Source organism: Dipodomys ordii, unplaced genomic scaffold (genome assembly GCF_000151885.1).
Source record: "Dipodomys ordii isolate 6190 unplaced genomic scaffold, Dord_2.0 Scaffold120, whole genome shotgun sequence".
Classification (NCBI taxonomy): domain Eukaryota; kingdom Metazoa; phylum Chordata; class Mammalia; order Rodentia; family Heteromyidae; genus Dipodomys; species Dipodomys ordii.
In genome coordinates this window covers 754,642-770,064 of record NW_012267336.1, presented here as the reverse complement: position 1 = coordinate 770,064, position 15,423 = coordinate 754,642, and the positions used below count along the sequence as shown (strand labels likewise).

Below are 15,423 nucleotides of genomic sequence, written 5' to 3'. Positions count from 1 at the left end.
CCTCCCCCCCTGCACCTCCCCTCCCCTCATACCTCAGGCTGTCCAGACCCCTGCTACCCCTTCCTCAACAGCCTCCTCTTTCCCATGCTGGTTCTTTAAGATTTTATAAAACTGTTCTTGGTCCAGGAATGTGCTAGAAGCATCTTCCCCTTCCCCTTCCCTCCCCACTACTCGTCCTCATCATGGCTGCTAGCCACCAATGCAGGAAGCTGCTCCAGACCTCATGCCCTGGCTTTGCCCTCTGCCCCCTGCCCTGTCCTTGCATTCACTGTTTGTTCCTGGTGTTTTTAGCCTCCCTGTAGAAGCGTAGCTCTGCCCAGATTTCAGTGTGGCCAGCGCCTAGGAACGACAGGACCCACAGAGGGACAGGACTTAAAGCACAGCAGGCGCCGCACCCCGGGCTCCTGGGCCTGCTGCCTCCTGCCTGCCATACACAGCCTCCGCCCATGCGCATTCCTTCAGCCCCCTTCAGGGCCCATCAAGTCTCTGCACAGGTGGCTTGTGCACAGGCCTGGCTTCTGCACACAGATCCTTGATTCTCTCCTTCTACACCTTCTGCCCTCCTCCCCCAGCACCTGCCCCCACCCCCTGACACCCCCCTCCCCTCCTGCCTAGCAGCCAGTCAGGCAGTGCAGCTGGAGATGCCTACATCTCCCTGAGGGTGGGTGCAGAGGCACGTCACAGGAAGGAGAGTCCTCAGGGTGCAGGGTGTGTGTGTGTGGTGGGGGGACAGTGTCTGTCCATTCTGGGAAATAGCATCAGCACTGTTAGTGCCTGTCACCATAGCAACCTGAGGGCAGGACCAATCAGGGATGTGAGCGATGTGTGCAGAAGAGCAGGGTGGTGGGAAAGGGCTGGTGGGGACACACAGCTCTGGAGATCTCTGAGTGGGAAATGGGGGGACAGGGAGCAATGCTCCCTTGTACCCCACCTCACACCTGGGCTCAGACTCAGGGATACCCTTCCCTATGCAGCGAGGCTTTTCATTTTAGGAATTGGGGTGGGGAAAGGTAGACATGGAAAGAAGAAACAGGGGTCCAAGGGTTCTTCTGCAGTGCTAGGAGATGTCGTCCAAGTTAGGATGGTCAGGGATGGACTTGAGCTTTATGCACAGCAGAGGAACTAAAATGAGGATTCCAGCATGGCTGGGCGGGGGGGTGGTGAGGGCACCCCATAAGGTGCAGTAACTTCTGCTGCAGTCCACCAGCAGTTGGGTGCAAACTGCAAAGCAAGGAGGTGAGTGATGGATTGGGGTGCTAGGTTTGCCTCACACTGAAGTCTGTGCAGTTGTCATCCGGGGTTGCTGGGAGCTACTTCCAGGGTCACTGCAGAAGTCCTTTGCTGGGGCCTCCTTTGGACCTCTGAGTAGGCTAAGTGTCCTCATGGCACACCAAGTGCTTTTCCCCAGAAAATGGAGACAGACAGACACAGAGACAAAGAGGAATCAAGACAAACTGCAGGGTGACCTGTGTTACTGGCCACACAAACCAATCCTGAGGGAGCACAGACCACATGAGTTGGCGATCGTGGGGGACTGGCTGCCATGTCAGCCACTTGCCAGCCGGGTTTGTCGGCTTTGTATTGCTATAGTGAGATGCCTGAAGTAAATAACTTACAAAGAGAAAAGGCTTGCTTAGCTCATTTTCTGGAGTTTGCATCCTGTGTCAAGCTTTGATGTGTGTCCAGCACACAGGGGCAGCTGGACTATAGAGGTCTCTAAAAGGAAGAGTCCAGGACATGTGTGTATGTGTGTGTGTGTGAGAGAGAGAGAGAGAGAGAGGAGAGCGTGAACATGTGTACATGCGTACTTCCTGCTGCCTGACTTCTCCCAAGCACCCAGATCAGCCTAGAAACATATTTGGGGGCAGACAAGAAGAGGGGGGGTAGATGAGTGAGGGGTGTGGCCAGGCCTGTGTGCCCTGTGGCTGTGACAGTGGCCTGCCAGCGCCCTCCCTTTGTGTCTCCCTCTCTCCTCTTAGGTGTTCCCCTGCTGTTTGTCATCCCCTGGGGCATTGTCAAGTACCTCTATGAGGATGAGGGGTGAGTGTCTCGCTGTGTATGGGGGGGGTACTGCGGTCCCCATCCTCAAAGCCCAGGGGGTTCTTCAATCTCAGAGCATCAATTGGGAGGACACCAAGGGACCAGAAACTTAATTTGTGAGTTCCAGGTCCCCCGTTCCCTGCCCCTTCTTCTGCCCCCGCCCTGGGATGGTGTGGTGGCAGGTGGCCCATGGCGTCCTCTGCATGGAACCCCTCCCCCCCCACGAGTGAAGTGTCTTGTGTCGTGTAAGATATGCTGGAAGCACACATCTCCATGAGAGGCTAGTTGGGGACTGTGTGTGACCATGTTCTGGGGATGTGTGTGTGTGTGTGTGTGTGCGTGCGTGCGTGCGTGCGTGTGTGTGTGCGTGCGCGTGCGTGTGTGTGTGTGTGTGTGTGTGCGCGCGCGCATGCGTCTAAGCTTGTGGGGCTGGTTGTTGGGTAGCCGCGGTGGCTGTGGGTGGCAGGCCCTCTGTCTTTTCTGCCCTGAGCTCTGGACGCATTTGTGCCTCTCCCGCTCTCCCTTCCCAGCTGTTGGACCAGAAACTCTAACATGAACTACTGGCTCATTATCAGACTGCCCATTCTGTTTGCCATCGGGGTGAGTCACGGTGTGGGACCCATGGGAACGTGGGCTGGGGTCTCGGGGGGAGGGGAGGGAGAGAGGATCCCAGCCTCCTTCCCATGTGCTCCGCAGGTGAACTTCCTCATCTTCATCCGAGTCATTTGCATCGTCGTGTCTAAACTGAAGGCCAATCTCATGTGCAAGACGGATATCAAATGCAGGTGACTGGAGCCGGCCGGCTCTGCGGGGCCCCTCCATCCTCCCCAACAGCAGAGAACAATCCTGGCATGTGTAGCATGGAGCTGCGTGACCCTGTCTTCACCCAGGCCAGGCCTGAGACTCCCTCTCCCCGGGCTTTTCCTTCAGCCTGTCTTGGGTCAAACGCTGGGTTTCTGGAGCCTTGAGCTCTATCCTTCCCACCAAGCGGCTTGTCTCAGGAGAAGAAGGGCATCCATCACCCAGCCAGAGGAAGGGGGGAGGGCACCGAGGGGAAGGGGAGTCCATGCTTGAGGCCAGAATGACTCCCCGGGTCTTCCTGTGCCCTTCCCCCTCCCCCCAGGCTTGCCAAGTCCACCCTGACGCTCATCCCCCTGCTGGGGACCCACGAGGTCATCTTTGCCTTCGTGATGGATGAGCACGCGCGGGGGACCCTGCGCTTCATCAAGCTGTTCACGGAGCTCTCCTTCACCTCCTTCCAGGTGACTTGCAGCGCGGGAGATGAGCATGGGAACTCTGGAGTTGGGGGGTGGGGATGAGGAGAGAGCCAGCTTCATAGATGGGAAAGACAGGCAGAAGCTGGGGGAGCAGCCCATGCCCAAAGTCGCGGATAGAAGCAGTGCCACAGGTAGCACCCAGCCCGTCTTGTCTGTAAGTCATCAGGACAACAGCTTTCCCGGACAGAGAGAGGTCCGCGCCATCCCTTGCAGGAAGTGCCCTGCAAGATGGTTTATATACCATACACTGCACTGGTGAGCAAGATCACTCTTGCATTACAGCGCAGGAAACAGGCTCAGAAATGTTGCGGCCAGATTGACTGGGATCACGTAGCTTCGAAGCAAACCCGACCCTCTCAGCTAGCCTTAGATGCCACTGTAGGGGTGTAGGAACACAAGAAACTGACCTCAGCCCCTCAGAGTGTTGTAGGGTGCCCCCAAGCATGGGGGCTCACGTGGGTGCACTCACCTACACAGAGAACCCAGTTCTGGAGCTCTGGGAGTGACATGAGGCCCGGGGTGGATTCTGGGCCCTCATGAGCTCAGGCATCCTCAAGAAACGGAAACAGCAAAGGTTTTAAAGCACCGAGTAAGGGACCTCTTACTCCTCAGAAAGGAAATCAGAAGGAACACTTTCCTGGCTCAGTCTGGGAAGTTGAGGGGCGGGGCCAGTGTTGAAGTTCCCAAGCACTTCCTTCCCGGCCAGGTGCCTCCCTCCTGCTCCCTTCCTGCTCACGTACCTCTTGCTTCCAGGGGCTGATGGTGGCCATCTTGTACTGCTTTGTCAACAACGAGGTAAGATACTGCCACTGTCTGGAGTGTAGCTGTGCCCATGGGAACTCCCAGCGGCCGTTTTAGTCAAGACCCCCACATAACCCACTGCAGCCTAGGATTGGGGACACATCTTGTTTGGCATGCATGCCTCCCTTCCTGTCTCAGCCCTTATCTATAAGACAGGGGTAAAAATCCCTATTAAGTAAATACAGCATGCCAATGGTGGGAAATGGAGCTGGCCCGAGAATAAGACCTTCCTCCAGCTGGGTGCTTGCTAAAGGCCCGTTCCATCCCACTTGGCATGGGGAAATATGTTCTTCTATCTCATGGATGCTCAGGAAACAACAGTTCTTCTGTTTCCTTCCAAAATCTAGAGTTTCCCAGGGACAAAGGGCATTACAGAGGAAGTGAGGCAGGGCAAGAGGAAGGAGAGGAGAGTTTTCCCCCTTTTACAGTCTCCGCCAGCTTCCAGCTTCCCTGAACTGGGGTGTGTGTGTGTGCGCGCGCGTGCGCGCGCGCGTGTGTGTGTGTGCGTGCGTGCGTGCGTGCGTGTGTGTGTGTGTGTGTGTGTGTGTGTGTCGGTCCTGGGGCTTAACCTCAGGGCGTGGGGCCCTTGAGACACAGCTCCATTCTAGCTTTTTGGTGGCTAATTGGAGATGAGCCTCACAGACTTTCCTGCCATGGCTGGCTGGCTGTAGACCACGATCCTCAGATCTCAGCTTCCTGAGTAGCGAGATGACAAGCGTGAGCCACTGGTCCCTGCCTGGGAGCACGTGACCTTCAGATCTCTAAGAAGTGAGGGAGACCCTGTTTCCAATGTGCCTTCTGCATGCAATGTGCGCAGTCGTTTTATGATAGCCAGTCCTGTGCATCAGACATTCCCCCATACCACAGAGAGAGAGAAGTATGGGTTGGAAAGGTGAAAGGCTAGCCCCAGATGAGTCCTCATAAAGAAGCTGGTGTGGACTTTGGAGGACCAGCTCTGCGGGGCAGCCTCCCTTCAGGAATGCTTCTGAGCTGGAGCGGGGATGAGCACCCGCCTGGAGCTCTGAAGCTGGCGTGCCGGCCTGGCAGAGCTGTGGACAGGGGCAAGGCAGCCTGAGTCCCTGGGGGAGTGAGGAGCAGGGGTCCCTGAGGAGACACTGAGGCTGCCACCCCGTCAGCTCGAGGCCTTGTCTTCCCTTCCCCTTCCTGTCTCCAAAGCCACACATTTGCTGCCCATGTGTTTGTAGAATCTCTCCCGACTCCTTCTCCTGACTCCATCCTCCAAACCCAGCCAGCCAATACCTCCCTCCTCTCCCGTCATCCATGGCTGGCCCAGCTTTGTAAGGAGGGAGGGCTGGGCCCACATGTCTGCTCTGCCCCTGGCAGAGAACTTGACCCTGAATCCCCAGCATTGCATTTTCCTGGCCAGACCTATCTAACTACAGGCCCCGCTGGCCTCTCAGCGGGCTGGTCCCACAGGTCTAGGAGACCCCATTCAGAAGATGGGGGGGTTCTATCTCTTTACCGTCTACTGCCCACTCCCTTTAAGCCTGCCCCAGTGTCCCTTCCCGCTCTAGTATCTCCAGACGCCACGCCAACACCGGTTCACAAGGGACACAGTAGCTCTTGGGCTGAGGCCTCTGCCCACGGAGCCAAAGTTTCCATGGTAATGCCAGGTACTTAGGACTCGAAAAGATGGCCTGAGGATTGTGCTATTGTGGCTGTAAGGCCTGTGCCTGCTTCCAGGAGGCAGAGAGCGGGAGCAGGGGCAGGTGCCTGGAGCTGGGTCTGCGGGACCTCAGGTCTGAGGGCCAACACAAGTGGACTCAGGAGCCATGAATGCCTGGCTGTGTGACCCAGGGCAAATCACTACCTCCTTTGTCTCCTCTCCCCGGTGAGCGAGGGTCACTGAAGTGTGGCATGGTGGCTGACCAGGAAGGGGGCTCAGGGCATGTTAGCTGGGCTGCAGAGCTCAGGGGGCCAGGAGGATGTGAGGTCAGACCAGGAGAAAGTCCTGGGCCAGGCCGGGGTCCAGGGATCCATGCTTAGTTGATTTTGAAATTTGAAAGATCAGTGAAGTCAGGTGCCCATCCATGTACTTGTCCGTTTATCTGACTCATTCAAACCCAGTGAGTGAGTTCCTGGTGCACGGATACACAAAGGAGGAAGACATGATCCCAGCCACATCTTACCCTCAAGGAGACCCCCTGCTAACAGGGGAAAGGAAACATGGCTGGGGACAAGCAGAGCCTTAAGAGTTGTAGGCAAGGGACCAATCATTAAGAGCTGGGCCCTGAAGCCAGGTTCAATCTAGGTTCAACCTGGGCCAAGTCCTAGGGAAGATGTTTAAGAACTCTGAGCCAGCTGCGCACCAGATGCTCATGCATGTAATCTCAGCTATTTAAGAAGGCTGAGATCTAGGGATCCGTTCAAAACTCTTTGGGACTCTTTATTTCTGATAAGCCAGCAAAGAGCCAGAGGTGGAGGTGTGGCTGAGGTAGTAGAGCTTTAGCCTTGAGCAGACAAGCCAAGTAAAGCCCCGAATTGAAATCCTGGTTCCCACACACAGAAAAAGCAAACAAAAATCCTCTGTGTCTCTCTGTTTCATTTCTATGCGGAGAATGAAAGGGGACTAAGGAAATCGATGGGAAATGCTGGGTCCTTGCATAATGCTTCTTAAGGGTAATTGTGATTATGGGAGCCACCATGGAGGTTCAGAACAAAGTGCCAAGGGAGCTGGAGCTGGAGCAGGCCAGCACTAAATCCAGCTGCTGCCCCTGTGGCTTCTTTAGTTTACTATCATTACCTGCGTCCCCGGTGCGAGGCTGTGGGAGAAGACTGACCTCCCCTGCACATGTGCAAAGGGAGGCCACCCTCTGTCTCAATGTCCCCTCTCAGCTGCCTGATTGTTGAGCTGGGCAGCCAGATGCTGGCCATGGGGAGTATCTGCTCAGCCTCCTTCCCTCCCCCGCCTGGACCTGGGCTCCCAGACGCTGCCCGGGATACCAGGCCGTCCTGCCAGGCAGGGTCTGGGCCATCTCACTCAGCTTGACTCAGAGCAGAAGTTCTTTTAAGGGATGGCATGCGGCCACACCAGGCGTCTTGCTGGGCTTAGCCAGCTGGGTGACAGAGGAGGAGAAGGGCTGTTTGCGCAGGAGCCGGCAGGAGATTGGCTGAGAGCCCCTGAACTCCTAACTGCTGGCTCTCCTAGTAGTTTGGTTTTGAGACGAATGGAAGCCCCGACAAGGCTGGGGCAAGATTTAGGGACATCAAGCCCGGCACCAGTGGCTCACGCCACTCAGGAGGCTGAGATCTGAGGGTCATGGTTCAAAGCCAGCCAGGGCAGGAAAGTCTGTGAGATTCTTATCTCCAATTAATAAACCAGAAAACTGGAAGTGGCACTGTGTCTCAAGTGGTAGAGCACTCGCCTTGAGCTGAAGAGCTGAGGGACAGCGCCCAGGCCCAGAGTTCAAGTCCCATGACTGACAGAAAAAAAAAAAAAGGACATCAAGAGAGAAGGCTCTTTTTTCTCCTCCTCCTCCTCCTCCTCCTCCCCCCTCCTATTGTGCCTGTTCTGGGGCTTGAACTCAGGTTGGATACTGCCCCTGAGTTTGCTTGCTCAAGGCTTAGCATTCTACCATTTGAACCATAGCTCCACTTCCAACTTCTTTGGTGGCTAACAAGATGAGAGTCTCATGGACTTTCCTGCCTCATCTAGCTTCAAATAGCAGTCCTCCATCTCAGCATCCTTAGTAGCTAGGATTACGGGAGGGAGCCACTGGTGTCAGGTGATAAGGCTCTTCTGTGATCCAGAGACACTCCCCGCCCAGCACTGTGGGAATCCTGGTTGGCTGAGTTCATCTGGATTGTCTGCCTCTTTGGTGCTCACTGTGGTCTCAGCTTGGGATTGGTTGGGAGCCAGGCAGGGAAGCCCTGGGCCACAGTTACCTCTGCCTCCTTGCTTCCTTCTCTATCCCCCCCCCCCCACATACTCAATGTGGTGGGTGGGTGGGGATTGGAGGAACAGCCTCAGGGTAGAGTTTAGACCGTGGGGGAGGGCTAGGGATGAGCCCTCCATCAAAGAGCCTGTTCTAAACCCACACTCCTCTCCAGGGATGCTTCCATCCCAGCATGTCTCCTCGCGCTCATTCCCTTCTGTGATGGATTGTCAGAGGTACTTAGCTGAATCAGAATTTAGAGATGGAAAAGGCCAATTAGGTCACCAAGCCCATCCTCTCTCCTGAGGAGAGGCAGAAGATCAGAGACAACAATAAACAATTTTATTGCGATATTCATTTTAGGCGCCCGAAGGCCTTGACTTGTGTCTCTTAATATAATGCAGCGGATTTTTCCCCCTTCCCCACTAATGTAATAATAGGGCTATTCTATGGGCAGTCAGTTGGCATCGGTGCCTTTTGTTTCTCTCCTTGTTTCCCCTCGGAAGGTCCAGATGGAGTTTCGGAAGAGCTGGGAGCGCTGGCGACTCGAGCATGTGCACATGCAGAGGGACAGCAGCATGAAGCCCCTCAAATGTCCCACCAGCAGCCTGAGCAGCGGGGGCACCGTGGGCAGCAGCGTGTACGCGGCCACCTGCCAGGCCTCCTGCAGCTGAGCCCCCGCCCTGCCCTTCCTGTGGTCCTTGTCAAAGCAGCCATCCCAGGTGGGAGAGACCCTCCCAGGGACAGGGGAGAGACACCCACACCTACATCCCCGCTTTCCCTCCTCCACCCCATCAGACGGGCAGATGGACAGGGCCTCCTGGGATCCTGGACGCATTTTCTCTGAGGAGAAGCAGCCGGCTAATTTGATCACGGTGGCAGGAGGAGGGGAAAAAATGACTTGAGCTAAAAAAGAGGAAGGTTTCTTCCTGGTAAGCCACAAGGCCCTTGGGGTTCCCCCCGCCCCGCCATCTAGACAGAACAGCAAATCAACCCCAGACTCACGCTTAAACTCAAGGTCAATGGCTTATTAGTGGGGTCATGGCTTGCAAGAGGAGGTTGTTCTGCAAGAGGCCGATGTAACCTCCGTCCAGCACAGCACTTTGCCACGTGAGCCAGCTCTGCCCGCGTCCGCCTGGGGTGCCCAACCTGTCTGCCTTCTTCAGGAAGGCTCTCCTGGCGTCTGGGTTGCTTGTTTTCATCACCCTTCTGCTCAGTTCCTCCCCGGGAGGGCTGTGCTTGGGCCACTGGGAACAGCTGTTTCTGGAAACGGCTGTGTGTGGTACCAAGAATGCCATGATGGTCTTCCCTGGCCGGCACCCACTTCTGGCTGTTGGAATGACGCTGCTGTCTGCTTCCACCATACCCAGGGGATCAGGGCAGGCCTGCCGCTGGGGCGCCCACCCTGGAACACGCGTTCCCAGGCCTTTCTAACGATGCAGGGGGTTCCAGTGAGGCTCATCTAGGGACGTGTAAGAACATCCCCCGCTGTGGGAGTAGATTTCCCGCCATGGCTGGGAATGGGGGAGGCACGAGGTGGGGGTGAGGAGAGCTATCGCCCCCCCTCCCTGTGGGAATCTCAAATGGAAGTTTGGGTACACCCTATAACCTCAGAGAAAGCCAATGAGACCCAGCCCATGTCAATACAGCTCCCACCCCCCCACCCCCCACCTTCAAAATACACACACATGCACGCACGCACACACACACACACACACACACACACACACACGGAGTGTGTGTATCTCTTACTACTTTTCCTTTATTTCTGTGAGTAGTCTGTGTGCAAATGTGCCATTCTGACTTCTCCCACCTGCTCAAAACAAGAACTCAATCATGTTTGCTGTGCTGATGTTTGGGGGAGTGGGGCAGTAATTAATTTGATTCACCCACACTTTGAGCTAATTAATGTTTGTCCTGCTGCCAGCCTCTCATAAGTAATGAGTAGCACAAAGGGTGGATGGGGGGGGGGAGGAAAATTATCTATTAATCCTGTCCCAAGCCATGGGAAGGAAGCAGACAAGTAAGCAGCATGACAGACAGACAGGAAGGCAGCCATCATCAGGAAGCCAAGGAAGTTTCTAGAGCAGGAGAGGACCTCCTGGAGTCAAGGGGTAAGGGAGGGGTTTGGGTGGATTCACTTGTGCGGTGATCCTCCTCCTGTTTACACCAGACACATCCTCCTCTGCCCCTCAGAAAAGACGTGGTGTACTGGGAGAATAATAATGGCACATAAAACACATCAAGCAGAAAATTCCTTAGCCTTCAGTCTCAGTGAAGTGTTGGGTCTGTGTTAATAGGGAAGCGGAACCTTGGGCTAAAGAAGGGAAGTGCAGCCAGGTTGTCTCTTTGACCAGACGATGAGGCAGGTAAGCAGGGGTGGGGGGTGGGGGACACCAGGACAGCCTTCCCACTATCAGCACACACTTGCAAAAAGTCCTGTCTGGGAGCAGCTGGAAGACGTGAGCTGCCGGGTTGATGTCACTACAGCTGGGGTTCAAGAACCTCAGTTTGGGGTCAATCTTTCATTATCATTAAGTAGCTGTACAAAGCGGTTACTGTTCAGCATGACAAGTTAATAAGTACAACGCATCGTGATCCCTTTCACCTTCTCATCATCCATCTCTTCCAAGCCACCCCCTTCCTTCCGGTTCCCTGGCTTCACAGGATACACACACTGTGTTCTACCCGCTTCCTCTCTTCAGACACACACACACCCCACCATGGAATGATTTTTGAGGATTGTTAATACATCACACAAAGGCCAAGAAAAAGATAGATGTGTAGAATCTTACAGAAACGACCTGTCAAGGGGGAAAAAAGCACTCATAGGTCAACCAGACAATCTGGCTTAAACTCTTTTGTTCTTTGCCCAGCTGGAACCGGTGGTTCCCAGTGTGGGGACCCATGCCCTTTCCACGCTGAGGAATCTGGTCTTAGATGCATAAACAAATGCAATGAAAGGAGTCTTCCCTGTTCCCAAACCTGTGCTATTAATATGCATGTGGTTGGTTCTAAACTCCCTTCGAGCTATTCCCAAACTTGCCTAAGCTAAATATAGCTCCCACAGGCAGGTCTGGGAATGGTCGACGGCAAGTATATTCTGAAATTCCACTAGCTGTTTACATGCCTAGTCAGCCTAAGCCTCTGGATTGCTGAGAACTCTGGCCTGCTCCAGTCCCAGGGCTACTATACTAGCCAGAGGCTGCAGGCCCTGATTGGCTTGCACTCTGAAGGCTGGTGTGAGTGGCATCTGACTTCAGTACTCTGGCCAGCTCCCTGGAACTTGGGAGGGGCTTACTTAGATTCTGTCAACTCCTCTCCGCCCTTTGTCTGAGCAGCTACATCTCAGAACTTCACAAGTCACACTGCCAAATTGTCTTCTCTGTAAACTGGCTTTCTGGATGGCAGGCATGGATTGGGCGGCTTCGCGGCCACCTCTAGCCCACAATTTAATGGAGTTCTGGGTGACCCAGGGGCAGGAAAGATCTTGAAGACTTCTAGCCTGATCCACAGCAGCAAGGAGTAACACTGGCATGGGCCACAGGCTCTGCTGCAGAACTAGCTGCCCACTCCAGTGAGGCCTTTGGGAAGGACGAGGGCAAAGATGCATGGGCGTTCGACATGTGCTAAGTGGAGGTCAGCACAGATACATAAGGTGGTGCAAGCAGCACCCCTTTGGTAATTTACACTGGCAAGAGGAAGGAAAGATGGTTTATGTTGTCTTCTAATACCTCATTCATCTTTGTCTTAAAGTTAGAAAACAAGAGTCATAGTAATGGCATGTGAGCTATTTTGGATAAGCAAATCCAGCACACTTTACGGAATTAGCTTCATTTTTGTTTTGTTTAGGTCTGTGTGTGTGTGTGTGTGTGTGTGTGTTTGAAAAGTTGTGCTTCTAGCCACACAGAAATATACTAAAAAGAACCCAAAAGAGGTCTTGAACTTCCCCTTCACCTCTCTAGTACTTCCCTGTACGTGGAGGAGACTGGCAAGAAAGAACGGAGCCATAGCCACCCAGTCAGGACAGCACAGTGGTATGAATGGCAAGTGGAGTCCATGAGCTTCTGCATCCTGAGAGGCTTGCCTTCATCAGATCTGCTGAGAGGCTGATTTCCTCTTCCTATGCCTTCCCTTGTCTGTCTTCCCCCCCGAGAGAAGTGTGTGTGTGTGTGTGTGTGTGTGTGTGTGTGTGTGTGTGTGTGTGTGTGTGTGTGTGTGTGTGTGCAGCATCCTGGGCCTTCCAGCATAAAGGGCATGATGCATGATGAGTCGAATCATCGCCTCCGCCGGCTGAGTAGCAGAGATGAGGAGGGCTCGGGGTCTGAATGCTAGATGCTTCCTTTCCATGCGCACACAAGCCTCCTATTATGGCTAATTCCTACGACGTGCTCAGGGAAGGCAAAATATATTCCAAAGGTTTATTTTCCCTCCATGGAATTTATTCTAATCTACAATGCTGACCCTGCTTTTGGCTTTCAGGAGGTAAATAGTACACACACAAGATATGTAGGCTTACTCTGCTAGCATGGCTATATGAATGACATTCTAAATATTCAGCAGAAACCAAATTAGCATCAACTCACTTATTTTTTTCCTTCCTTGCATGGCTGGAGTAAATTATTCTGGGAAAGAAAATATGAAAAAAAGAAAAGTGGGGCAGGGGAAGCATCTGTCAACATTACCAATGCCCCTACACCTACCCTGGACCTGCTGGCTGGAACCAGCCCTCTCCGAGCCCTCTCAGGAAGTGTGGTTAAGCAGTCTAATTTCAAACACTTTACTTAATGCCACAGTCTGTCTACAGTAGCTATAATTATTTCTACTCTGTCAATGGATACAGACTGGCAGGAAGCAGATAAGCGTAATGGTTTTCCAATAACCAAGTCTCCTGTGCTTTGCCTACATCTGAATCTCTCCGAGGAGAGAGATTTCTTGTCTCTGCCAGTTTTTCAGGGCCTCATCTAGTCATGCCTGTGCTCTTCCCGAATCCATCCACCCTCTCTCCCCTCACTCCATCCCCATCCCCTATCTTTGAAGAGGTGACCCTGCTTTGCTAATAGCACAAATGCCATGCATTCAGCTGTGACCAATTTAGGGGTGCAGCCAGGGTTGAAAATAATGGACTACATTCCCTGGCATGGAGAGGCAGACCATGGCGTGGAACCCCACATACACTAATTTTATGGACCCTTCCTGAGCAGGCCTGTCAAACCATCAGTAACCATTCAACCCAGACAATTTAGCAGGACTAATGTCAAAGCAATCAAAGAGAAGACAGACATATGTAAATGAGAATGTGGTCAGCCAAGAACTCCCTCTACCCCAATTCAGACTCTGGAGCAATGTCATAATTTGGGAAGGGGTTGAACGGGGGGGGGGGGGAGAGCCTGGGAACCACTGAGGCCCTCACAGAAAGGGCAGGATTCACCCAGATGCCCTGGGATGGGTCTTGACAAATGGCTCACATGCAGCTTCCAAACCTGCAGTTCAAGCTTCCCACACTAACAACCACCATCTTTAAAGCAGGTGAACTTCAGTAAGCCATTCATTTCCGAGGGACTTGATGCAGGTCTTGAAATGAATGTGGCTAGAGAGGGGAGCCACGCTCTCACAAGAGATGAAGTCACCTTTCTGTCCCTCGGCGCCTGCGGGAGATGTTTGCTCTTCATGAATGTTTAAACAAGATCATTTTCGTGCAATTCCTTCATGTATAAATTCATGTAAGATCCGGTCTGGGTCTGTGTGTGTAGCAAATGTGTATGGTGTATAATTCTTTGTACAGTTGTGAACGGATGTGGGCTCTTTCCTTAATTTTGCTCTGTAAGTCAAATACAAGCCTGACGCTGCTGCATCCGTCTTGCTTTTTGGTAAAGGAGGTTTTCTGCAGTGTCAGCCCAGGTGACCCATGGTGCAGTAGGAGAACACAAAAGATGCCGTTTCCAGCCCAAGGAAAAGAGCTCTTGGCTCATTACTCACATCGAGATTTTCATCTTCAAAGCACTTACCCAGTACTAATTTATCCACTGCAGCCTTTCTACAGGACGGCAGTACCATTTAATTAGAGAAGTTGGGTGGTCGAGTGGCTTACACAATGACTGATGGCCAAATGGATGTGTATTCTAATTCTGCTCATTCATCTGATCTTCCCTGTCTAAATGAACTCAGTCCATTAAATCCATTTAAAGAAAAAACAAGTCATAAAAGCTTGAGACTTGTTTACACAGCGGCCACAGAGTGTGAATGGAGCTGCTGTTTAGAGATTCAGCTTCAGAGAAATAAACTTTCCTGTAATTTCAATCATCACTAGCCCCCTGGTTTGCAGCTCATCCTTATAAGAAAACAGGAATTGCAGATTCCCCCCTAGTAATTCCCTTGGGTATTTGGGATTATTCCTGTTTGAAGATCACTGTATTTATTTGAAGGTTTAACATCCCCTCCCACCCTCTTTTTGGTGGGGCTTAAACTCAGGGCCTGCCTGGGTACTGTCTCTGAGCTTCTTGAACTCAAGGCTAGTACTCTACTACTTGAACTCTACTTCTGGCTTTTGAGGGGGGGGGAATTCGAGACTAGCAGGCTTTTCTGCCCGGCTTCCAACCACAATCCTCAGATCTCAGCCTCCTGAGTCACTGGGATTACTGGTGTGAGCCACCAGCACCTGGCTCCCTTCTCCCCCACCCCTCTTGTTTAGATGGAGTTCTAGAAACTGTCTTTGTGATCCTAAGAATTCTCACGGTGAGAGGAAGTTACCAGTTGTGCCAACCCTTGGATTTGCATCTTATTTGCATTCCTGGTTCTCTGACCTAGTCTGGCTTTGGACCTCATTCACTCCCCAGGTGACATCCTCACCTGTCTATGTCCCTCCTCTGCCACTCAGCGGGAGCAAATTGTAGGTATCTCTCCCCATCCAGAAAAACATCTGGCCAAATGGAGTAGCCAGTAGCCACCCCCACATTTCTAGGAAGGGGGACACCCAGCAAAATGCATAAATGTTCTGATTTTGCACTCTGGCTTAGTAAGGCTTGCATCCCACCAGAGAGAGGGAGCCAGGAGCCAGCCACCCCAACTCTGAGGAGTCCCAGCCCTGCAGAGACAAATGAGAATTAACCTCCAGACTCATGTCAAAGTGTAAGATCCAGTCAGTGCCCGTGCACCTGCACCCACTGCTGCTCCACAAGGGTGCTGGGCAGGAGCTCACCCCGTCCCCGTGTCACGCACACTGGCACTCTTAAAAGGCTTGGAGACCCTGGGACACTCCTCTATTGTCTCCAAATCCTAGGCATTATCTATCACATGAAGTGCAGGCTCCTTCAATCTCTCTGTCTTTGGATGGTTGGAAGAGATGAGAAGAACAGCCCTGCTGTTGTCAGCCCCTGAGGAAGGAGTAGGCATTGCTATCTGCAAATGCA

At 53.0% G+C, this 15,423-nt stretch overlaps 1 protein-coding gene across 1 annotated transcript in view; it reads left to right on the top strand.

Moving 5' to 3' along the window:
* Glp1r (glucagon-like peptide 1 receptor) overlaps positions 1-8,688 on the top strand; it is a 39,526-nt gene extending 30,838 nt beyond the window's left edge. Inside the window, exons 16-22 of the mRNA XM_013029567.1 lie at positions 616-701; positions 1,935-2,040; positions 2,571-2,640; positions 2,737-2,825; positions 3,164-3,302; positions 4,071-4,112; positions 8,521-8,688. Of these exons, the coding sequence (XP_012885021.1) occupies positions 616-701; positions 1,935-2,040; positions 2,571-2,640; positions 2,737-2,825; positions 3,164-3,302; positions 4,071-4,112; positions 8,521-8,688 (700 nt within the window). The remainder of the gene's footprint in view (positions 1-615; positions 702-1,934; positions 2,041-2,570; positions 2,641-2,736; positions 2,826-3,163; positions 3,303-4,070; positions 4,113-8,520) is intronic.
* The last annotated feature ends 6,735 nt before the right edge of the window (positions 8,689-15,423 follow it).